The following is a 24,659-nucleotide window of genomic DNA, read 5'->3' on the forward strand; positions in this document are numbered from 1 at the left end:
TCCACCACCTCTACGGCCTTCCTTTCTATTAGAAAAACTCATTTTAAAGCCTGGCGGGATCGCTAGCGAAGTGGATGCCATGTTGTCTTCATTGAGCCATGTCTCTGTGAGGCACAAGGCATCCCATTGTGAGTCCATTATAAGCAAGCATAAATCATCAGCATGCTTGGGGAGGGATCTGCAGTTAAGTAGACCGATCCTGAGCTGGATGGAGGAGGTGTTACAGGATGGTTTATTAGCTATTTTGAGAAGTGAGGTTGTATGAGAAGGGACGATGCCTAGAGACTTTTGGCAGCGAGGGCAGTGGGGAGGGAGATCCAGAGTCGTCAGATTGAGCTCAGGCGACTGACAGGTAGTGGCAACATTCAGTGACCGGAGCTCCGCACCAGACCAGACTATCCTTTGTTTGTGTGCAAGGGCACAGGCAGCATGGCTGGCGCTGGTCGCGATCCGGCCGCGGACGGGCGCAGACGGGCTTGCCTTAGGCGCGCAAACGGCGCTCCCGCTGCGCTCGTCCGCTGCGCTTCCTCCAGTTACACATTATATAGTATGGGAAAGCGAGGGGCGTGGCCAGAGAGGGGGCGTGGCCTCGTTGCACGCTGTCAATGGCGGCGGCCAGAGGGCGTTTTGACTAAGTGAGGGAGGCACTGCTCGTAATCAGCAGGCTCCCAGGACAATCTAAGTAAGGTCTGCCGGTCGGATAGTCTTTATAAAACACAACACAGTAATTTATCAACACTCAAAAGGTTACAATTTTTAAAAGTAATCAGGAAGTGCAGCTTCCGGCTATCCGCCTCAGGAGTAGGAGTCTTTGCAAATGCGCTCGTATTCCGCGCTTTTAACTCGACGGGGGGCGTGGCCAGAGAGGGGGCGTGGCCTCGTTGCACGCTGTCAATGGCGGCAGCCAGAGGGCGTTTTGACTAAGTGAGGGAGGCACTGCTCGTAATCGGCAGGCTCCCAGGACAAGCTAAGTAAGGTCTGCCGGTCGGAAGAAGTACAAAAGATGTTGGAATTGGGAGTCATTGAACCCTCAGAGAGCCCTTGGGCTAGTCCTGTAGTTCTAGTGCCTAAACCTCACACCCAGGATGGTAAGAGAGAGATGAGGTTTTGCGTAGACTACAGGGGTCTCAATGCTGTCACTAAGACAGATGCCCATCCAATACCTAGGGCAGATGAACTGATAGACAAGTTGGCTTCTGCAACTTTCTTAAGTACATTTGACCTGACAGCTGGTTATTGGCAGATCAGGTTAGCTGAGGATGCCAGAGCCAAAACAGCATTTTCGACCCCTGGAGGTCATTACCAGTTTGTGGTGATGCCCTTTGGTTTGAAAAATGCACCTGCCACTTTTCAAAGGTTGGTGAACCAAGTTCTCACTGGGTTGGATGACTTTTGTGCAGCATATCTAGATGATATTGCTGTCTTTAGCTCCACCTGGGAGGATCACCTGATCCACCTAAGGAAAGATTTAGAGGCCCTGCAAAAGGTAGGCCTCACTATCAAGGCTACTAAGTGCCAGATAGGGCAGAGTCAAGTTGTATACTTGGGCCACCTTGAAGTTCAACCTCTGGAGAGCAAGATACAGGCCATAAAGGACTGGGCTCCTCCAACCACCCAGACACAGGTCAGAGCTTTCTTGGGCCTGTCTGGTTATTATAGGAAATTTGTCAGAAATTATGGAACCATTGTGACTCCACTTAATGACCTGACAAGTAAAAAAATGCCAAAGAAAGTTCAGTGGACAGTTAGCTGTCAGAAGGCATTCGATGACCTAAAGCAGGCCATGTGCACTGCACCTATTCTCAAGAGTCCAGACTACTCCAAACCTTTCATTGTCCAAACAGATGCTTCTAAGTTGGGTGTGGGAGCTGTTCTATCTCAGCTGAATATTGATGGTCATGACCAGCCCATTGCTTTTATAAGTAGAAGGCTGACCCCTAGAGAGAAACGTTGGTCAGCTATTGAGAGGGAGGCCTTTGCTGTGGTTTGGGCCCTGAAGAAGTTGAGGCCATACTTGTTTGGTACTCACTTCAAGATTCAGACCGACCATAAGCCCCTCTTATGGCTAAATCAAATGAAGGGTGAAAACCCCAAACTTTTTAGGTGGTCCATTTCCCTACAGGGGGTGGACTTTACAGTGGAGCACCGCCCAGGGACTGACCATGGTAATGCAGATGGTCTCTCCAGGTACTTCCACTTAGAACAAGAAGACTCACCTGGTCAAGGTTAGTTTGATGTCCCTAGGTTTGGGGGGGGTTATGTAGGAGAGTGGGGTCTGCAATCCCATGGCCACCCCAGATTTTTGCTTTTTGCTTCACTGATTTACGACTTTCCCTGGCTGTGGGCCTGCTAATCAGACCCACAGCCTAGCTGTTCTCTCTCTAAAAATACAACCATGTAGCCTAGGTGCATTTACCAATTGGTACTGGGCCACCTTATCAGTCCCTGTACAGTATACCTTCGGTATCCAGGGCATAGGTGTACCCAGGGCCTACCAGGGGCTGAAGCATGCATTATGCCACCCCTGGCTGGCCATCGAAACAGACACAACTGGCTGCACGACAGCTGGGGCAAGGTGGTGTAATCACCCTTTGCTTTAGATATAGTCCCCTATATCTAAACCTAAAATGGACACATATATTCCTATCAGTCACTCCTAGAGAAGGCCTTATCAATCCTGAAGGCAGAGTGCTTGGAATTATGTGAGATGGTGCTCTGGCATGAGCTGAGCCCGTTTGCAGCTTGCGGAACCAAGTCCTAATAGCTGTTCCATGATAACGCTATACCATATACTCTTAAGTGCATTATAATCCTCGCGGTTAAATGCTAACTCTGGTATAACATTATCAAAACATGTCGAGTAAGGTGTCATACGAATTGGAATACTACCCCCTCGCCAATTCTGGCGACGGGGGTAGCATTCCACCCTTCTAGAGGGACACGACATGTATGTAACTGTGAACCCCGGTTAAAGTTAACTCGAGCCTCAGCTTTACAAGATGGATGCTGCCACCACAGACACAAGTCTGACCTCCTGCTGCTGGGAGTCCTTCCAGCGAGGGAGGCTCAGACAAAGGGTTTCCTGCCTTGGGAGGTGCTAGCACCACCCCAGACAGGATTTTGTGTATTAGGTAGGCCAAGGCTGAAAGGAATGAGACATGCCTGGGGCACACAAGGTGCCCTGTGCATACACCGGTTCCAACCAGTTGCTGGGTCACTCCAGCCCCAGCTCTGGCGGGAAACCGGACAAAGGATAGGGGATGTAACCACCCCCCTTCCTGGTCCCACCCAAGGGAGGGACCTAGTCGTAGTGCAGCCCCCTTTAGCTGAATAAAGGTAGGAGCTGGTCCCATTCCCAGTTAGATTAATCTTGCCAACTTCCACGAAGAAACTCTTGACCTTCGACCTCCTGAACATCAGAAGACTGAAGTATCTCTCCTATGGTCAGGGAGTGACCATCCTGCTTCGCAGGCACCATCAAGCTCCTGTGCGGTTTGCTGCAAGTCCTTCCTTCCCGAATCCGACGACCCAGCTCAACGAGACCCGGACCTCCAGACCCCTCTGACCTCTACCCACATCCACAGCACAGCTGGGACCCGTGGGTGCGACGAGCAACGTGGAGATGGCCATCTTGAAGAAACCTGCACAGTGCTTCCAGCACGACCACCGAGGGACCCTCGAGTAAGTGCATCGGGGACTGAGAAGCCCCACACCGACACAGCACCTGCATCCAAGACCAGCCCCCCAGCCTCCACGAGATCTGCGTGGGGCCCTTTTGCCTGGTTGCTACCTTCCCTGTTGTCTGGTCACTTGCCGGCTGGCTCGTGACCTCTGAGACGATGACCCGAAGATTTCAACACTGCTAGTCTGGTCCCCCAGACTGGCCCTTGCTTCCTTGTGAAAGAGAAGCACCCAGGACCCTCCTGGTCCGCACCAGACGCCATCTTTGTTCCACCGCGTGGCTTGCACTAGCCAAGGCCTGTTGACCAGATCGACGATCCAACACCGCCATCAGCAGCAGACTACGTGGGACAGCTCGTGCCTCCAGCCTGGTCGTAAAGACCAGCTCCTGGTCCGCGCAGCTACAGAGAGAAGCGACCCTTCCTTCCCCTGAACGCGGCGACAGCATCTGGTTCCCTCCTAGTTCCAGCACCGTCACTGGCTAGTGACCAAGACTCTGTCCCCTTCCCTTTCAGGACTTCTCCTTCCTAGTTCCATCCTTGGAACCACCGGACTCCTCCATCTGGCTGCCTGCCAGCAACTCTTTGTTTCAGGCATCACCGGGAGCAACGCAGCGAACCCGACACCACTTCAGCCCTATGCACCCGCAGCCTGTGGGTTAGGTAACTAAAGCTTCTAGGTGCTGAAGTCAGTGTCCACTATCCTAGTGTCCAGGTCCACTGTTGTTTTCCCTCCATCCAGCCGGGTTCGTCCGGAATCCGTAACTTTGTAAACTGTAGTATCCATAGACGTTGGTACGCATCCCGCGTGAGAGTTTCCACTCTGCACGTGAGTCCCGTGGGCCTCCTGCTCCTTACTTACCTAGTTCGTAGCGTAGTCCCAGCGATCCTCCAGCCTCTGGATCTCCTTACAGTACTTTCCTTCCTCGCATTCCATTGTTTTTAGTATATGGTTTGTCGTGCCCCTAAGGCACACGTGTAAATATTGTGCTAACTCGTATTTCCTTCTTAGTATTGTCATGTGCTTAGCCCTCTGATCTCATAAAGAGTTCAGAGGTGTTGTTATTAATAAATATATTGTTTATTTTCATAACAACCTGTGTGGTGTCCTTTCATCTGGTATTCAAGGGGTTATATTGTGGTAAAACAGCTGGCTTCACATGCCAAAAGAGTCTAGCCTAAGACTGCTTTGTCCATGCTACCATTAGGATAGCTGGTCTATAAGGTTGACTTACAACCAATCACCATAAGGGTTGTTTGGACTGATACAAGGTGATCACTAGAACTAGTGAGCATCATATATCAGGCCAACTTCTCACAAGTACCACGTCACGAGAAAAGGAAAGGCCTAGGGCCTAGGGCACAGCTTTCCAAACTGTGTGGCGCAACACATTACTGTGTCGCGCCCCATGCATAGGTGTGTCGCGCTTGTTATGGCTGCAGGGTAGGGGGGTTGCCTTAAAGCATGAATTTCGCTGTTTATCTGCCCATTGACGTGCTGATGTTTCCTTTAGCGCGTGTTTGGAGCTCACGCTGCGGTTGTAATTACTGTAATCTTGGGAACAAGCATTTCACTTAGCCGAGAGGGTGGCAAGGCGCTGTCTGCTGCAACACTGGCGATCTGTCTTGTTTGAGCCCTGGACAGGACAAACAGAAGAGGAGATTAAACCAGGCTGGTCATCTCAAAGATTTCCTCTTCACAGAAATAATGCCTTGGCCTTCGCTATTACAAGTTACGGGAGCAAATCCATATGTATTTGTCACGGTTTGGCATGAGCAAGTCTTAGTTTCTCGTTTACATACCATTTGCATGTTTACTGCCGAGCTTTCTTATCTTGAGCTGGGATGCTTGACATTTAACGGATTGGTGAGAAGTGATCCCATTAGAAACCGGCACCAGACGGCAGACAGCACTTAGCTTCAATTACAGCTTGCTTTTTCATTTTTGTTAAGAATAGAACTTTTATGTAAAAAGAAACATTCTGAACTGAAGGCAAATGAGGTCAGTTTTAATTAGTATCTGCCTTTTCCCAATGAAGTAATATTTAAATGTCTAATTTCGTTCCCTGGCTGCCCAACTTTAAAGTGAGTAAGCCCGGTTATACATGACCCAGACGTCAGAAGTCCAATAGTTTTAGTCTGCTATCTAATTTGAGTGCTGTATTTTTGACTTTTTTTTACTGTGACTGGTTGGTCGGGCTACTGGGCCATGGTGTGAAACAGTGGCTAAAGGGAAACAATATATCTGCTGTGAGATCACATGTGAATCTCATCCTCTCTTGCTTCCTGTTTTATATTATCAGTAGGATTTAAGACATAACATTCTACCATCTGAGATCGTCCTACGTCCTCATTCTACCCCTGACCTATGACCTCTCTTGCCACATATTCTTGTGTATTCGAACAGGAAAACAGTCAAGCCCTTGTAGCTATATGTCCCAAACATCCATTATGCTTTTTGTTACGAAGTAGATGTACAGATTATATTGTCTCTGGACTTTTTTCGCTTTTTCATCCAAGTTCGATCCCACAGCTTTTTTCCCATCAATTCCTTGAGCCACGAAGCCCCGTTTTTCATCAGGGCACTTTTGGACCATTCGGATACGATTCTAAATTGGACTGCTTCACAGTATTTTAACAAGTCAGTCCCACTCCTCCTGGACTTTTCCTGGCATTAGTGTTTTTCTGGACAACCTTAGCCACCTCTGCAAATGTTACCAATAAACTGGAGAAATCAGGTGATCTGGAACTTTTGGTTTTAATTCCAGCTCTAGCACTTGACGTTAAAATGTGTGATTCTGGGCAAATGAGTTGACCTCACTGTGCATAAAATTGTAAATATGTGTGGAATGTATCGTGATTGTAAATATATAATATGTAATATCATAAATGTGCAAATTCATGCTCTGTTACGAACCATGTGGGTTTTCTTCAGATCCATACAAAACATACGTACATTATCTGGGGGTCGGTGTGTGTGGGGTTGTTTGTGTGTGTGCGGGGTTGTGTGTGGGGTTGTGGGTGGTTCGGGCTAGCTCGCTGTGCTCGCTCGCGTTACCGTGTCCCTGAATTTTTTTTCACAAAAAGGTGTGTCACCAACATGAAAAGTTTGGAAAGCTGTGGCCTAGGGAATTGCTGGGGCTACACTGTCTGAACCTTAGTTTAGAAGTAGGAGGCCCAGAGGCAGCGCGTGCAGTGTCTTTACACACACGCATGAGTCAATGCAAAGTCAATGGGAACTTAGAAGTTAGATTTAGAAGGATTTAGGACACTTCCGGTTTAGCTAGGAAGAAACAACTAAAAACCTAGACAGTTGGATAGTCAATACCCTCGGGAGCACCGAAGTACTCGCGTTACCTCACCCACAGACGGCGGGTTCATAGGTGTGAAGATGTGTCGGGTTTCGCCGTTGAATCCTATGAAGCCTTTGAAGAAAGATGCTGCAGGCGACCAGGAGGAAGATGTTCGGGTGGATCCAAGGGTGAATCGAAGATGAAGAGGTCCTGAAAGCAGAGTCTGGGTCACTAGCCAGTGACCGGGTGGAAGAAGGAACCAGACGACGTCGAGGAGCAATCAGGTGCTGTCTTGAAGCTTGTCTTGGCAGACACGTGGACCAGGAGGCGTCAAGGACGACCAGGTGCTGGAGACGAGCTGTCCCACGAAGGTTCTCGCAGATGGAGGGGTCGAATTCCGGATTGGAGTCAACAAGCCTTGGCAAAGGCAACCCACGCAGGATACAACAAAGGCTTCTGGTGCAGACCAGCAAGGTCTGCGGGGCTTCACCTTTGCAGGGAAGCAAGGGCCAGTCTGGAGCAACCAGACCAGTGATGTAATTCAAAAGGATTGTCGTCACAGAGGCTACTAGCCAACGGGCCAGCAACCGGACAACGCGTCGAGCAGAACACAAGCAGAAGGGCTCACGCAGAACTCGTGGAGTGTGGAGGGCTGATCTTCGGTGCAGGTGGAGCTTGGCTTCGGGGTTTCTCAATCCCCCGTGCACAGCTTCAAGGATGCCTCAGGAGCTGCACAGTTAGCAAGTTGCAGGCTTTCCAAGATGTCCGGTCCCACGTGTCTCGTCGCCTCCACGGATCTCAGCTATGCTGCAGTCGTGAACAGAGGGTCAGAGAGGTCTGGAAGTCTGGGTCTTGTCAGGCTCTGTGCTCGGGTTCTGGCGGGAACGTCGACAAAGCAAGCCGTTGATTTGCTGGATGGTGCCTGGTTGCCCAGGGTGGTCACTCCTTGGCCACAAGGGAGATTCTTCAGTCTTCAGCTTCAGCAGAATGTCGAAGGTCCAGAGTTTCGTGTCAAGTTTCGATTCAGGATTAATCTAAAGTCTCAGGACTCAGCTCCTACCTTTATACAACTAAAAGGGGCTGGATTACTTTCTAGGTCCCTCCTATGGGTGGGACCAGGAAGGGGGGTGGTTACACCCCCTCTCCTTTGTCCAGTTTCGCGCCAGAGCTGGGGCTGGAGTGCCCCTCAACCGGTTTCAACTGGGGTATGCATGGAGCACCTAGTGTGCCCCAGGCAGTGTCTCAATCTATTCAGCCCTCCCTGTCCCAATACACAAAGTCCTGTCTGGGGTGGTGCTCGCACCTCCCCAGGCAGGAAACCTATGGTCCAAACCTCCGTGACTGGAAGGACTCCCAGCAGCAGGAGGTCAGACTTGTGTCGGTGGTAGCAGCGTCCATTTTGTGACGCTGGGGCTCTGGTTAACTTTAACCGGGATAGTCAGCAATAACATGTCTTCTCCCTCAAGAAGGGTGGAATGCTACCCCCGTCGCCAAAATTGGTGAGGGGGTAGTATTCCAAAGCGTATGACACCTTACACGACATGTTTGGATAAAGCCCAACCAAAGTTAGCATTTAACCGCGAGGATTATAATGCACTTAAGAGTATATGGTATGGCGATATCATAGAACAGCTATAAGGACATGGTTCCGAAAGCTGCAGACAGGCTCAGCTCATGCTAGAGCACCACCTCACACATAACCAAGCACTCTGCCTCCAGGATTGTTAAGGCCTGCCATAGGAGTGACTTATAGGTTACTGTGTGTCTCTATATAAGGGTAGATATAGGAATACTATACCTAAGCAAAGGGTGATTACACGACCTTGCCCCAGCTGAGTGATCAGCCAGTTGTGTCAGTTTGGATGGCCAGCCAGGGGTGGCATAATACATGCTGCAGCCTCTGGTAGGCCTTGGTTGCACCTATGCCCTGGGCACCTACGATACTCTTGTACAGGGGCTAATAAGGTGAACCAATTCCCAATTGTGGATGTACCTAGAGTACACTGTGTAAATTTTGAGAGAGTGATTCTGGGCTGTGGGTCTGATCAGCAGGCCCACAGCCACATCTAAGTCGAAAACCAGAGAAGCAAAAGCAAAAAGTGGGGGTGACCATAGGAAGCAGACCCTCGTGTTATCAGCAGCCTAGGATTCTCGTGCCTTGCTTCCAGTTTTATCGACCTCAGAAACGTTACCTTGGACGAAACGAAAGAAGTTTCTTCACATCAGGAAGACTTCTCTGCCACAATTCGTGCAACAATTTTATTAATTTAAGTAATTTATACGCAATCAACTTCACATACTGGGAAGCGAGGCAGGATCTCTTCACAAGTTCAGATCAGAATTTGTGTGAGTGTCAAGAATAGACACTCTTTGCAACACAGATACAGGAAGCTGCCTGGCGAGATTAATTCAGCTTATCCTGTTTCATCTCTTCACACATTATCAAATTAGAATCTATTTATATGATTATCTTTACAACAGAATTCGAGCAAAAACGTGTGATACGTGGCTACTCCAGAAGAAGGCGCTGGTTGCCGAAACGCGCGTAGAGAACAATTTGTTATGCCACCTTTTTTAATATTGTGATTTTCTATTATAAAAATTATTTGTTGCGTTATTATATTTTTTATTGTGATTTGTTATTACGTTTTATTGTATATTGATGGTGTTTTGTGTATTTTATGAATAATGTGTATTTTATGAATAATTTGATAATGTCTAAACTGATAGCTATTATGTAGCTATTATGTATGTTTTGTGAGCTTTATTTTTAGATAAGGTCAATAATAAATTTTGTGTACAGACCTCCTATTTTCTTCTTTACATTTATTGATTTGATCGGAAAGAATTCTTAATTCAAGTGCCATGGTTGTTATTTTGCACGCCATAGGAAGCAGACCCTACTCTCCTACACCCCCCCTGCCCCCCCCCAACTTAGGGACATTAAACTAACCTTGACCAGTTGAATCTTCATGTTAAATATCTGGAGAGTCCATCTGCATTTGCATGGTCAGTCCCAGGTCTATGTTCCACTGTAAAGTCCATCCCCTGTAGGGAAATGGACCACCTAAGAAGTTTGGGGTTTTCACCCTTCATCCGGTTTAGCCATAGGAGGGGCTTGTGGTCGGTCTGAATCTTGAAGTGAGTGCCAAATAAGTATGGCCTCAGCTTCTTCAGGGCCCAAACCACAGCAAAGGCCTCCCTCTCTAGAGCTTACCAACGTTTCTCTCTAGGGGTCAGCCTTCTGCTTATGAAAGCAATGGGCTGGTCTTGACCATCTATATTCAGTTGTGAAAGTGCAGCTCCCACACCCAACTCAGAAGCATCTGTTTGGACTATGAAATCTTTGGAGTAATCTGGACTTTTCAGAATAGGTGCAGTACACATGGCCTGCTTCAGGTCATCAAATGCCCTTTGACAGCTAACTGTCCACTGAACTTTCTTTTTTTTATAAACTGTTTTTTATTGAAGTTGTGCACAGAGCATACAATCGTAAATCACAATCCCACCAATTCGTATCCCATATGACTATGACACTTCTAATACCCAAGCGCTACCATCCCGACCCTAATCATCCCACCTCCCTCTATACCCCCACCCCCCCCTTGTCAGTGTGCCTCCGCGTTCCTGGGTCAACTTGGCGAATCCAACCATGTACTAGTAGACGATACTCCTCTTCAGCTCATGTGCCTGGTGAGGTCCGGGAGAATTACCCATTGCAACAGAAACCCTCCGCTCCTGGACAGAGCTCCGGTCACCTACGCGATCAATACCTATCATGCATCCGGGCTCCCCCTCTAACCCTCCCCTCCCGCTGTGTCGGCCCTCACCTCCCCCTGCCCCGCCTCCCCCTCCCGATTCGCCATCCCTCCAGTCGCTTCACTATTATCTCCCTCCAAGAGTGATTGCAAATCTGTTACTAGCGCGTTCCACGCCCTGGCAGTATCTAGCGCCTTATCGTTAGCCATACGCCTAGCTAGCTGTAGCCGGAGAGATCCTTCGCAAGCAGCCCATTGCGCAAAGCACCTCCGCCACCTTTGGAAGTTAGGGCCCCCTCTTGCTTTCCAATGTAGAGTAAGTTCCCTCTTGGCCATAATGAACCCCAAGTCATAAAACTTACTAGTGATTTTAGTGGCAGGAGTATGGGGAAACCAAAGTAGCAAGCAAGCACCTGCGTCTACATCCACCTGGCGACCCGTAACTGTGTTCAGGCAAGCGAAAACCTCAGGCCAATAGGTGCCAAGTCCTGGGCACGCCCAGAACATATGCGCAAAGTGAGCGTCCTCCGCGGCGCAGCGCGGACATAACGACTGCGTACCGCCGAAGATCCGACGAATTATGGCAGGTGTCCAGTACGCCCTATGAAGTGTGTAATATTGAACCATCTGGAATCGAACATTACGGGTGCCTTTCCAGGCCCTGCGTATAAGCTGAGGCCAGGTTGTCTCCGGTATTTGTCGACCAAGGTCGACCTCCCAGCACTCCCGCAGCCTATCCAGGGGGGGGAGGATCAGCCAGCGCCAGCCTCCGGTACAGACATGTAACGGCCTTATATGTGCCAGCCGCCATCACGACATACTGGCAGCCGAGCGATGTGGGGGGTTCCACCAATCCCATCTTCCAGCGCTTCCGGATCCCCGCTACTAAAGCCGCGTGTAACAAAAAGTCGCCCCGCGGCAGACCGAAGGCCTCCGGCACATCGCCGAACGACATCAAGGTGCCGTCCCGGTATAGATCCCCCAACATGTGAACACCGAGGTCCTCCCAGCCGGCGAGCGCCGACCAATCTCCGCCATGCGGGAGGGCAGTACACATGCCCAAAGGAATCTCCGGCGCATACGGGACGCGACATCCCACCCGCCGGTGGCTACGCAGCCAGCACCTTCGTAGGGTGCGCTCCTCAAGAGTCAGCCGCTCCAAGCGAAGCTCCTGTTGGAGCACAATAAAGGATAAGACATGGCGCTGTACAATCCGCCCCTGCGGTCCATCTGGTCCTCTAAACTCCCGCGCCACCGCCTGCGTGAGCCATTGTAGCTGGGCAGCCAAGTAATACCATTCGAAGTCTGGCACTGCCAGGCCGCCCTCCTCCCGGGATCGAAGCAAAGTGTTCAAAGCTATGCGTCGCCTACCAGTGCCCCATATAAAGCCTATCACCTCAGACCTCAAAGTTCGGAAAAAAGAGGGCGGAATCCACACCGGCAACGTGCGGAAAAAATATAGGAGGCGCGGCAGGACCACCATTTTCAACAACGCAATTCGCCCCGCCACTGACAGAGGGAGGACGCGCCAAAACCGCATGCTACCTCTAATGCCCCTCATGGCCCTACCCACATTCCCCTCATAAAGGAGCGAATGGGTGTGGTATACGTGCACTCCAAGATACTGCAGGCAGTCCGGTTCCCATCGCAGGCCGTCCAGCACCACCGGTGGGGCACAACGGGAATTCAAAGGGAAGAGGCAGGTCTTAGACCAATTAACCCGGAGGCCCGACAAGGTCCCGAATTCCTGGAGCAAGGCCCGTGCTCCCGTCAACGACGCGTCGACATCGGCCAGGTATAGCAAAAGGTCGTCAGCGTACAAGGAGATATGATGTAAGTCACCGCCCGACGGCACCCCCTCAAAGTACCTTCCCTGCCGAGCCCGCGCCGCCAGTGGCTCAATCGCCAAGGCGAACAAGAGCGGGGACAACGAGCAACCCTGTCTGGTGCCCCGTCACACCGAGCAGGCCGCGGATACAGTGCGCCCCGTCCGGACCCTAACAGTAGCCGACTCATACAGCAGCCTCGTTCAACGGACGAAGCCCTCCCCCAACCCTAACCGAAGGAGCACGCAAAACAAATAAGGCCACTCCACACTGTCAAACGCCTTCTCAATGTCCACCGATAGCACGGCCGCCCCCGCAGAGCCCTCCCCTTCAACATCCATGACCCTTATCAGACGTCGTATGCATGTCGAGGTGTTCCTAGTAGGAATAAAACCCGACTGGTCCGGGTGCACCAAAGAGCACATATGGGCAGTCAGCCGCGTCGCCAGGATACTGCTTAGCACCTTGTAGTCCACCGTTAGCATTGATAGCGGGCGATAGGCAGTCCTAGCCGTGGGAAGGCCACCCCTTTTCAACAGGGAGACTACAATTGCCTCTCGCGCCGACGCCGGCAACCTACCCACCTCCCAAGCCTCCCCATAGACCTGATGCAATCGAGAGGCCAGGAGATCTACATACGCAGCATAAAACTCCACTGGGAGGCCATCCCCACCTGGGGTTTTCTTCTTAGCCATATGCTTAATAGCCGCCCTGATCTCCCCCATCGTAATGGCGGACCCTAACGCGGCTCCCAGCTCCGGATCCAGTCGTTGCAACTGGGCCTCTTCAAGAAAGGCATCCAGCATCGCCGGGCAAGTAGTCATCCTGCTCCGATACAGGTCTGCATAATAATCCCGGAATTGAGTGTTTATCTCCTGCTGCGAATGGACCAGGCCCCCTGTCAGGGTGGTCAGCGATAAAATCGGTGTACCCCTGGTATCAGGGGCGGCCAACCACGCCAGGAGCGAGCCGGCCCGATCCCGTTCCGCATGTGCCCGGACCATATATTCCCGGTAGTCATGGCAGCGGAGCCTCTCCACCTGAACTGCTACCCGCTCGCGAGCCGCCAGCACCGCTTCCCTATTACCGCCCGCCCCGTGTTCGTGTCTCTCCGCCTGACGTAGCGCGGTCTCCTCCCGCGCAACATCAGCCAGCAGTGTCCGGCGAACCCCCGACGAGGACGAGAGGCATGCACCGCGCACCACCACCTTGAAGGCGTCCCACTCCATCGCTCGGGAGGTCGCTGTGCCCGAGTTCTCAAGAAAATAACGTTCAATGCAGTCCCGCACTTCAGCGTGGAAGACCGGGTCCTCCAACGCTAGCGGATTCAGCCGCCAAGTAGGAACCGGCTGTCGCTGCCTGGTCCAGTGGACCGTGAGCAGACAAGGGTTATGGTCCGCGCGAGGTACTCGCAGTCGCTCGCGAGCTCCTGAGCCCCGCCCGAGCAGAGGAAGGTGTCGAGGCGCACGTGCAAATCATGCGGTGCCGAATAAAACGAATAATCCCTATCCGTAGGGTGGCACGTCCGCCACGCATCCTGGAGTCCCCACCGATCCTGCCAATCCCTCCGAGCCTTGGCCACTCTGCGCACCACCGACTGGGCGAGCGGAGGATGGGAACGATCCATTTCAACATCGGCCACAGAATTAAAATCCCCTCCCATATATATCGTGCCCACCAGCATATCCGACAACCGGTTGGATAGCACGGAGAAGAACGCAGCCTGATCAAAGTTAGGGGCGTAAACACAGCAGAGCGCAACATCTCGGCCATCCAGCCTCCCCAGCACTGCCACAAACCTCCCCTCCGGATCCACCCTAGTGCTCAGTGCCTGAAAGGGGACACCCGCCCGTATCCAGAGTAGCACCCCCCTGGCATGCGCAGAGTACGTGGTATAGAAGAGTTGCCCTCTCCAACGCCGCTGCAGCGCCTGCCCTTCCGCCAATGTTAAATGCGTCTCCTGCAGAAAGGCCACCTGGACCCCCCTCCGGACCAAATACGCATGCACTTTGTATCTTTTCCTCATAGAGTTGAGCCCCCGCACATTCCAGGTGATGCACTTCAAGTCTAACCTAGCCGCCATCATCTATCACATAGTAAAGGCCAATCCCCCACAGTCCCTCCGGCACACTGACAATTCCCAGGAAATCAGAACCCCCAAAACAACCCCCACCAACTCCCACCCCACCCACCCCCAGAACAGGCATCAAACAGCTGTCACCCATCCAAACTCTACCCCCGAGTACGGGGGAAACTCTGGGAATACCAGAGACTCACAAGTTATGTGAGATCGAGGGGGTGACTCCTCGCCAGCCGGTCGGTGAGCCCAAACCCGTCACACCAGATGAGGTCGATCCCGAGTAAGAGTAGACCCCCACCGCCCCTCTCCCAGCAGCACCGCCACCCAACAAGAAGGTCAGAAACCAGGCACTACCCACACTGACCAGAATGCAGCCGCGGCCCCCTCTGTTAAAAAAGCAAGTCCCAATCCGCCCACCATAAGCCCCCCCACAGGTCCAGCACGCCCCCTTACTGTCCAGAACGCAGCTGCCCGTAGTCACTCATCCAGCAGGCCATCAGCTGTTTGCGGGGTGATCGGAGGCAAATCCCTAGTTTCCTTGTCCGAAGCCTCATCCGAACCACCCGGCTCCGCCTCATCCGAACCCAACCTGGAGCCCGAGTCCGCCATCTGAGTCTCGGGCACTGCTCCGGAGATGTCCGACACCGCTTGTAGGGCAGCCCTCCTCTCCTGGTCCGTCTGTGAAGCCGAGGGCGACCTCCTGTTCTGCCCTCTCCTCCTATTACGCCTGCTCCTACGCGGCTGCGGTCGGGTCTCCGCATTCCCAGTCCAATCTCCGGTGCCATCCTTGCCCGCTCGGTACCGCTCCAGCCACTGCCAGGCATCCTCCGGGGAGTCACAGAAGGTCGCCACTCCGTCCACCAGCACTTTCAGGCGAGCCGGGAACAGCAAAGAATACTGCACCCCCTCATCACGGAGAGCCCTTTTTACCGCAACGAAGGAGAAACGGCTGCGTTGGACCTCCTGGGAGTAATCAGGGAATATCGATACAGAGGCATTATCCACCTTGTAGGGGCCAGCCAGCCGGGCCTGCCGTAAGATAATATCCCGGTCCCTGAAGTGGAGCAGCCGAGCAATCACAGGTCGAGGAGGACGTCCCGGGGCAAGGGGACGAGCCGGCACCCTATGAGCTCTTTCCAGGGTGTAGAAGCGTGATAAGCCCTCCGGGACCACCGCAGCTCGTAACCAGGTCTCCAAATACGCGACCATGTCGTCTCCCTCAATATTTTCGGGCAAACCCACCACGCGGATATTGTTGCGCCGGTTGCGCCCTTCCGCATCCGCCGCTCTCCTCTCCAACTGCTGCACCCTACGGGTTAAGTCCTCCAACGTGGCATCTGACGCCTTCTGGGCCGGTTCCAACGTGCCAATTGCCAGCTCCGCCGCCTTGACACGATCAGCCAACTTGTGATGGTCCGCTTTCAAAAGGCCAAGGCCTGTGGAGACCTGGGCGATGTCTTGACGTAGTGCCTCTCTCGTGTCCCCTATGGCCTTAAGAATTTGATCCAGTTGTTGTTGTTGCAGCCCAGTCGCCCGGTCGCCCGTCTGGTGCAGATCCTGAGCGTCGAGAGAATCCTCCGCCTGGTCCGGCGGCGCCGCGCCCACCCCCTTCCGTGGCTTCCCCATGGAGGCCAGCCGTTGATTGCGCCGACGCCAATCCCAGTAGGGCAGATCTAACGTGGCTAGCAAAGAAGGCCACAGCCGTTACCAACAGGCCCGGCGAGGAGGCGGGGTCACACTCGGTAAAAAAAGAGGGAGGGGGGAGGAAGCCAGCAGGCCCCGCCGGACCCCTTGTGTGGGACCTCCCTATAAGCAAACAGAAGGCAGGGTAAAAGGATGTCCCATCTTCGCCTCAGCTTTTCTGGTAAACTTTTTATCATCCTTTTGAGGGTCCTGTTGACTCTCTCCACAAGCCCATTGCACTGTGGGTGATAGGGGGTGGTGAACTTATAGTTGACACCACACTCATTCCACATTGCAGTTAGATATCCTGACATCAGAGACAACCTCCTTTGGAAACCCCATTCTGGAGAAAACTCCAAGTAGGGCCCTTGCCACAACAGGAGCTGTTGTAGTCCTCAGGGGAATAGCTTCTGGATACCTGGTGGCATGATCCACTACCACCAGTATAAATCTGTGCCCAGATGCTGTTTGGGGGTCCATTGGTCCTACAATGTCTATCCCCACTCTCTCAAAGGGTACCCCCACCACAGGTAGTGGTATGAGGGGGGCCTTTGTGGTGCCACCTGATTTGCCACTGGCTTGGCAGGTAACACAGGAGCGACAAAACTCCTTGGTATCTTCTGACATGTGGGGCCAGTGAAAGTGAGGGATAAGCCTGTCCCAAGTCTTGTTCTGGCCCAGGTGCCCTGCTAATGGAATATCATGGGCCAAGGTAAGAAGGAAGCCCCTAAATTGCAGAGGTATAACCAACCTCCTGGAAGCACCAGGCTTAGGGTCGCTAGCCTCTGAATAAAGGAGCCAATCATCCCAATACACTTTATGGGTACCTTGAGCATTCCCAGCAGCCTCAGCAGCAGCCTGCTGTCTGAGGGGTTCAAGAGAGGAACAGTCTAATTGTGCCTGCCTCAGATCTGCCCTTGAGGGTCCCCCTGTCCCAAGAAACTCAACCTGGTCAGGTTCAAGCTCTTCTAGGACAGTTCCCTCTTGGATCTCAGAATCATCCTCCTGGGAGGGCTGATCCTCAACCTGAGGCAGGGGGGAAGTCACTGCCTTAACCATCTTGCTCTTTCTCTTGGGTGGTGTCTGGTCTATTGTTCCAAGATCCAGCACCTGTTCAGGTAAGCACTTTTTGGCCTGTGACCTGGTCACAGCAAGGACATGTGCTGATATTCCCAGCATTTCTGCATGGGTCCTAAACTCCACCTCAGACCAGACTGAGGTTTCAAGATCATTTCCTAGCAGACACTCTACAGGAAGGTCTGAACTCACCACAACTCTTTTGAGGCCAGTTACCCCTCCCCAGGAGAAGTTAACAACTGCCATACTATGGGAGGTAGTGGCATTGCTAGCGTTGGTCACTAGGTAGGTCTCACCTAGTATAATCTGGTCAGGGTCCACAAAGTTAGGTGTCACCATGGTGACACTGGCACATGTGTCCCTGTAGGTCTGAGCCATCTTATCATTAATAAAAGGTGTCTGCCTTTACTTGCTCATATTACTGGGACTTACAGTAGAGGACATTGCTATGTCCCCATCACAGACAAGAACAGCCTGAGTTGGTACTCTGACTAGGCCAGAGTCCACCTCAGTTGCCAGGGTCAACACTACTACACCCTTTTGCTGGGAACCACCACTAACAGCTGGACTAGGGGAACAGTTGCCTTAGGGGCAATGGTGGTTGGTGCTGTGCCCTTCTTGGTGCACTCACTAAACCAGTGAGAGACTGGTTTACAGTATCCACACCAGGGCTTCTTTGGGCCTTCTTGTTTCTGTTTGTTCTTTTTGGAGCCACCCTCCCTCTGTGCCTTTTGGGGGCCTGGTGAAGACTTCTGGTCTTTTGATTTCTGCTCATTACCCTCCTGGTCTGCTTTTTTCTGATCACCCCCCTGGTTCTAGTTTTTCTGCTTAATCCTGGTTCTGACCCATTTGTCTGCCTTCTTTCCCAATTCTTGGGGAGAGGTCAGATCAGAGTCAATCAGGTACTGATGCAATAACTGGTTTTGACAGTTGTTAAGGATTTGCTCTCTCATGATCAAATTATACAACCCTGTATAGTCCTTAACTTGACTTCCCAATAACCAGCCTTCCAGAGCCTTAGTGGCACAATCAACAAAATCAGTCCAGTCCTGAGTCTGTGTCTTCTGGGTATCCCTGAACAACAACCTATATTGTTCAGTGGTTAGGCCAAACCCATCAATCAGAGCACTCTTCAGGACAGAGTAGTTGTTAGCATCCCCATCACTAACTGTGAGGAGCTTATCTCTACCTTTTTCTGAAAAGGAGAGCCATAAGATTACTGCCCACTGACTCTGGGGTACCTGATGTACTTTGCAGGCCCTCTCCAAAGCAGTTATCCATTTGTGGATGTCATCCCCTTCTTTGTAGGGGGGCACAATCTTGCTTAGGTTTCTATTCTCATAGGACCTATCTTTATCCTTAGGGATAGTGCTGCCACCAGTGGGTTCTAACCCACTCTCTCTGTGCTCTCTAGCACGAGCAAGCTTCTCTTTGGCCAAGGCAACTTCAAGTTCCTGCCTCTCAATCCTCAGAGCAGCCTCTCTTATGTTGGCCTCATTTTCCCTTCTCTGAGGGGAGGTCATCCCTCTCAGAGCAGGGCCATGAGAGCCATTTGAAGCATGAGATTGGAGAGATTCCCTTGAGTGGGATCTTCCTCTCCTCTGCCTCTGGTTAAGCCCACTTGGGGGTCTGTATGGGGGCTGCCCATACTGACTCCCATGTATGCTTAGGTTAGCCTGGCTAAGTCTTCTGACTGGGACCTGGCTATTTGTCTCTAGATCAGAATCTACCTCTTCTACCCCCTCTTCTTCCTCTGGTTCAATAGTATCAGCATTATCATCTGAGGAGGGAAGGACTTCATCTGCACTACCTGATGCACCTGTCTTAAGTGGCTGTTGAGCATCATACTCTTCTAAGAGCTCAACCAGGAATCTGAGGGTAGGGTTTGTACCCTGTTTTAGCCTTCTAGAAGTACACAATTGTCTCAATTCTTGGAAGGCTAAGGCTTCATATCTCGTAGCAGTCCTCAAGGGATCTATCTCTGCAGGCAGGGAACCACTGGGGTTCACTGTCTGCGACATGGTTTCTAGTGAGGTGCGGTGTTGCACCTACCTACACTATTTGTTTTCCTACAGAACCTTTCTAGGAGTTGTAGTCAGGGTGTGCTAGGCCCAGGCTCTACAACAGCTAAGTTCAGTAGAACTTAAGTATACTAGGACTTGTTTTATATGTACCTATAGGTACCTATGTGATCTTTCAAATTATATCTCAAGATTACAAGTGGTAAAACAACAGCAAGCTCTAATCCCACCGCTGCCACCAATGTGAGAAATTGGCCTATTCTAGTGAACACCTTGCACCAGTCCAAACAACCCTTATGGTGATGGTTGTAAGTCAACCTTATAGACCAGATATCCTAGTGGTAGCGTGGACCCCCTGTCCCATGGGTCATGAGAAGATACAGAGCTGGGATCCTTGCCGCTGGATGTGGTCAGGATCTTTCACCCCCACCCCCCCGTCCCATGGCCATGAGAAGATGCTGAGCTGAGATCCTGCGCCGCTGGATGTGGGCAGTGCCTTTCATCTCCTGCTCCCAGGGGTGACCAGAGGATGCAGAGCTTCCATCACAGGACGTTGGATTACAACTGGACATTTCACCTCCGTGCCTGTGGATCACACAGCGGGTTGATTGGCTGAGATCCTGTGACGTCGGATGTGGTGAGGACCTTTCAGCTCTACCGTATAACTATGGCCACCAATGACACCTAGTTGGCCAAATTCCCGATAGTGCAGAATACAGCTGTTCCCCTGGTCTGCAGTCCGCCAGCAAGTTCCGCCTCAGCGCCTACTTCTTCATTTGTAAACTCACTTGAGGACTGGCCCTTTTACTTCTTTTGTTACACGGTATGCCTTTTTTCGTCTTTAAATACTATTGTGTTTAATGCGTTTCTCCTACTGCAGCTATGAGATAGTTTCCTGCAACTTTTAGCGCGCCATACACAATTTCACTTTCCAAGCAGTCTGGGAAAATGGTGCCCGAGGTCTCATTTATACAAGAGTTTGAGCTATTGGCATTGTAAATGACAATGCCTTTTATTTGTGTGTTATCAAAACAGATAAATTAAAGGCATTGTCATTTAGAATGCCCATAGCTCAAACTCTTCTACACTTACTTGCATGGTCATCTTCCTGCACTTTCCGTGCTTCATCCCCATCCTTACCCGCCATGTGGGAAAACAATCCAACAATGGAGCAGATGCCCATGCACATTAGCAGTCATAAAAGGAGTCGCTATGCCTTGTGCCTCAAAAGAAAAACAAGTTGTACACGTCCGAGTCCAAAACTAGATGGCAAGAGTATGCAGAGCATGTGAATCAACAGCACTATATGTCACGAACAGATGCTTACTGAGTAAGTAACGTTTTTTTTTGGACCCGTCTAAAACCTGAAAGGAGTATTCATAAGGTGAAGAATATATGGGAAGTTTATGTATCCACCTGAAGTATTGTTTCCAAAGGTATGTAACATTTTCTTCTGCCATTAGCACAGACTGATACAGAGCAGTAATAACACTCCACCACTCCAAGGAAAGACCATGACAGACTACTACTAGCAAAAGGCTAGTAACAACAGTGTACAAATAAATATGGAGAATTGTTTGCACGGAACTCTGAATTCAAGTTAAATTATGTTCCATAACATTATTAATTCTAAACTATATGGAAGAAAATAAACAATATCTAAAGACTGCCTTGAATAGCTATAAAAAGTAAATTCGAAAAGCAAAGGCGGATTTCTGTACGAACGCTAATCTAGCTGCCTCAAATAGCGCAAAAAATATTTTTGATATCTTTCGTGACTTGTCCAATCACTACTTCTTGAAACAAGAAATAATACCCTCACAGAAACTATTTGACGATCTGGCGATCTTCTTTGAAAAGAAGATTAGTTTGATACTGGATGATATTGAAGGTTGCCCTGAAGTAGATCAGATACTCAACCCTCACAGGATCATTATGGCTGCTGCGTCTGGGGTCAGTAACAATGTTTCTGAGACTACTTGTTTCAAGAATGGTATTAGACAAGATCTCTCTGTGAGTACTATACTAATTTTAAGAGCGTGTGCTTCAATTCAACCTCGGAGGAAAATCTCCTTAGTATTGCTAAGGCCACTATGTTTGGATCCTCTTCCTCCCAGACAGTGGGAAAAGTGTGTTGATGAGTTAAGGTTGCCAATGACATTACTCTGCAACCAATTCCTGAAATCTGGGTCAGTACCCTGATGCTGGAAAAGGGCCATAGTTACGCCTTTATTGAAAAAGCCATCGGCAGATCCCGCTGTGCTGAGTAACTATAGGCCAATATTTCTCCTTTCTTTCCCAGGAAAAATACTGGAACGTCATGTTAGAAGGATCTTATCTCAATACCTGGAAGCGCAGGAGGAGATACAATTTGGTTTCAGACCATGTCATGGCAAAGAGACTGCCTTATTGTGTGCCCTGGATGAGATATGCCTGAGAATAGAATGGGTGCAAAATTAGGGGTGTTGTAGAAGTGTCTGACCCATCTGCATCTATCTACCTAAAGAGTTTGAAGTTGTCAAAGATCACTTGCCGCTCTTGCTCAAGACTTGCTCAGCCATTTTTCTGAGAGTGATCTGCTTTAAAATTAAAATACAAAAAAATCTTCATTTGAAGATTTATGTTGTACACGTTGCACATTTCTGTGTAGGTAAAGTTTCCTATTCTTTGGAAATTGTATCACACTATATGTTTATACAATCACCAAGATGTTGGGTGATCAGGATAATAGTGCGGTAGATCTAGAGGTGAAGCTGTCGGCTTTGGAACCTGGATAGAAGCCTGTCTTCCCACTCTTGGCCACACTGTGTTAACCTGTGCCCCTCTTCCCTAGTTTGTAACACATGGAAACTCACAGAAACAGGCTGGACACCAGAATTGCTGTTTAAAAAAAAAGACACAAGTGTGGGATAACCTGCACATTGTGAGATGCTTAAGCCACTGTGGGAGGGTTTGATCAGTGTGGGGCATTCTATGCACTATAAAAGAGTGCTTTCTTTTTTTTGTAGCTGAAATCTTCCTTTATACCATTGTTTGGGGCCCATGCTGGGATCCTGCATGGACACTAGTCGGGCAGGCTATTGATCTCCTATCCAAGCCTTCAGTGGACCCAAGCCCCCTACTGCCATGGTGGGACAAAAGCAGACTGCTTTTTCATGGGCACTGGCACATGGACATCGACCAAGCCAACCTTCACCAGTTAGCTACAGAGGTAAGAGCACTTCCAGATCACCAGGTTATCTTTTGGTGTATTCGGACCAAACCTTACTTTGGTTTACAATCCCGATGCAAGAAATGTAAGCACTAAACAACTTAACTTGCGCTGTGTGTTTATTCTAGGATCCCTACAACACCACAGAGAACATGCACTGGGAGTGGAATAAGTTGAGCTTCAAGTGGAATCCTGGGCAGTTCATCTTTAAAGGAAATCTTGACATCAACGTCCGAACAGCCTCCAAGTAAGTGCATAACATGAATGATGAGCATTGTCTGCTAATATTCACTTCATTGGCTCGTCTTACATTGGTGGTCTTCCTTTTCTACTAACCTTGTCTTGTGGATGTTATTGTGGCCATTCTGCCTATCCCTGGGCTGGTCGTGAATCCTTCCTTACATCCAATCAGACACTGTACTACTCAGGTTCCATCCTGGTATGCCTTGTTAGAAGCAGATCCATGTTTAGGTGAAGTGCTCTTGAGTGCCCCGTCAAACTCATCACAACTAATCTTATCATAAATGGACAAAGCATAATTTATGTTGTGTTTAGGCATAGCTCAATCTGCTGTCTCTCAGGACACGTTTAGAAGTGCTTGTAGTTGGCAGTGTGCTGTGGTATGTGGTGACACCATAGATTTTCTTTTCCTTTAGGTATGATGATTGCTGTTTTCTTCACCTCCCTGACCTGTGCATGACCCTGGACCTACAGTGGCTGTGCCATGGTAACCCTTATGATCACCACAGTGTTGTTCTACGATCTCCGGAGTTCATGGCAGAGTTTGCCTCCAGCCAACATCACGACTCATACCGAGCCTTCCGCTCTGAGAACCTCAACCTCTCCATAAAGATGGATCTTACTCAGAATAGCATTGGTGAGTTGTGGTTTTCTGAATGAGTGGACTGCCTTAACCTAGGAAGTGACTCACTATGTTGGGTACAGAGTAGGATTCCTTGTGGAGGTGACGGGAGGTTAAAATATGCTGAAAACGAGGCCTGGTGTAGCAATGTGCTGCACCGCTGAATTTGGTGTGTCACATGGATAGACAGTATGCGTGTCGGTTTTTCTTATCTGTAAAGATGTGGACTTATCACTGTCATAGGTGTCTTCTGAGACTAGCATCTTATCCACCAACTGTTGATATTGTTTGGCTCTGATGACATGGGGCCACAGTACTTTTGCACTGGTACTGAATGACCAAGTACTCCCCTTTAAAAATGTTCATGGGATGGTGAGATGGAGCAGATAAGACTAACTCACCAAGACAGTGTTAGGTTAGACCCTCAAACATAATAGGTTATAATTTCAGTGTCCAAAAATGTCTAGCTCTGCGTTTTAGGCACAATGGTTTTTGCTATGAGCCTGTTGTTTACTCTCGTGTAACTCTCTGCGCCACAGCTAATTGCAGCTATTCAAAGAATAAGAACTAACTATCTTGTAGCTTTGTTTGCTGTGATTCTGTTTTGATGAAACTGAAAAAGTGCTCCACAAATTTACCCCTATCACAGGACAAACAAAATGTTCATAAATGGCCAGTCACACTAAAGAACTAATGACCTGAAAGACCCACCCTTCACAGTAAGTAAGATTTTTATTTTAGAGGTGCCCTTGGTTGGGTGACCCTGTGTCTGGTGACTGGTGGCAAGTATCTGTGGAACAGTCACTAGATATTTTGTGGGGACAGAGGCTGGAAACATTTCTAGGTCTCTCCGTTTGTGGCAATAGGTGTTATAAGGTCCCAACCTGGATCTCAAGATGTACTAGTCGGGTAGAGATTATCTAGTGGTGAGACACCAGTTGGATCATGGGTACCTACTGTGGACAGCAGCGAGTCCTGCAACCATAGGACTCCTGACCAGTGCCACGGAAACTAATCTGTGACTTCATTTTGCAGTATCTCTAGACCCATAAGAACTAGAAATAGAATTCTTATGGTTCTGGAATCCTAAGTAAACCCTCAGGTAATGGAATGGGCATGGGGGTCCTCAAAACTGCACCGGATGAATGCAGAGGTTAGTACAGGTGCC

General features: G+C 50.1%; 1 protein-coding gene across 1 annotated transcript in view; it reads left to right on the top strand.

Annotated features, from left to right (window-relative positions):
* Nucleotides 1-24,659, top strand: part of BLTP2 (bridge-like lipid transfer protein family member 2) — a 748,021-nt gene that overhangs the window by 344,473 nt on the left and 378,889 nt on the right. The window contains exons 18-20 of the mRNA XM_078680109.1: nucleotides 22,427-22,629; nucleotides 22,758-22,876; nucleotides 23,286-23,506. Of these exons, the coding sequence (XP_078536235.1) occupies nucleotides 22,427-22,629; nucleotides 22,758-22,876; nucleotides 23,286-23,506 (543 nt within the window). The remainder of the gene's footprint in view (nucleotides 1-22,426; nucleotides 22,630-22,757; nucleotides 22,877-23,285; nucleotides 23,507-24,659) is intronic.

The sequence above is a fragment of the Lissotriton helveticus genome, chromosome 3_1, assembly GCF_964261635.1.
Source record: "Lissotriton helveticus chromosome 3_1, aLisHel1.1, whole genome shotgun sequence".
NCBI lineage: Eukaryota > Metazoa > Chordata > Amphibia > Caudata > Salamandridae > Lissotriton > Lissotriton helveticus.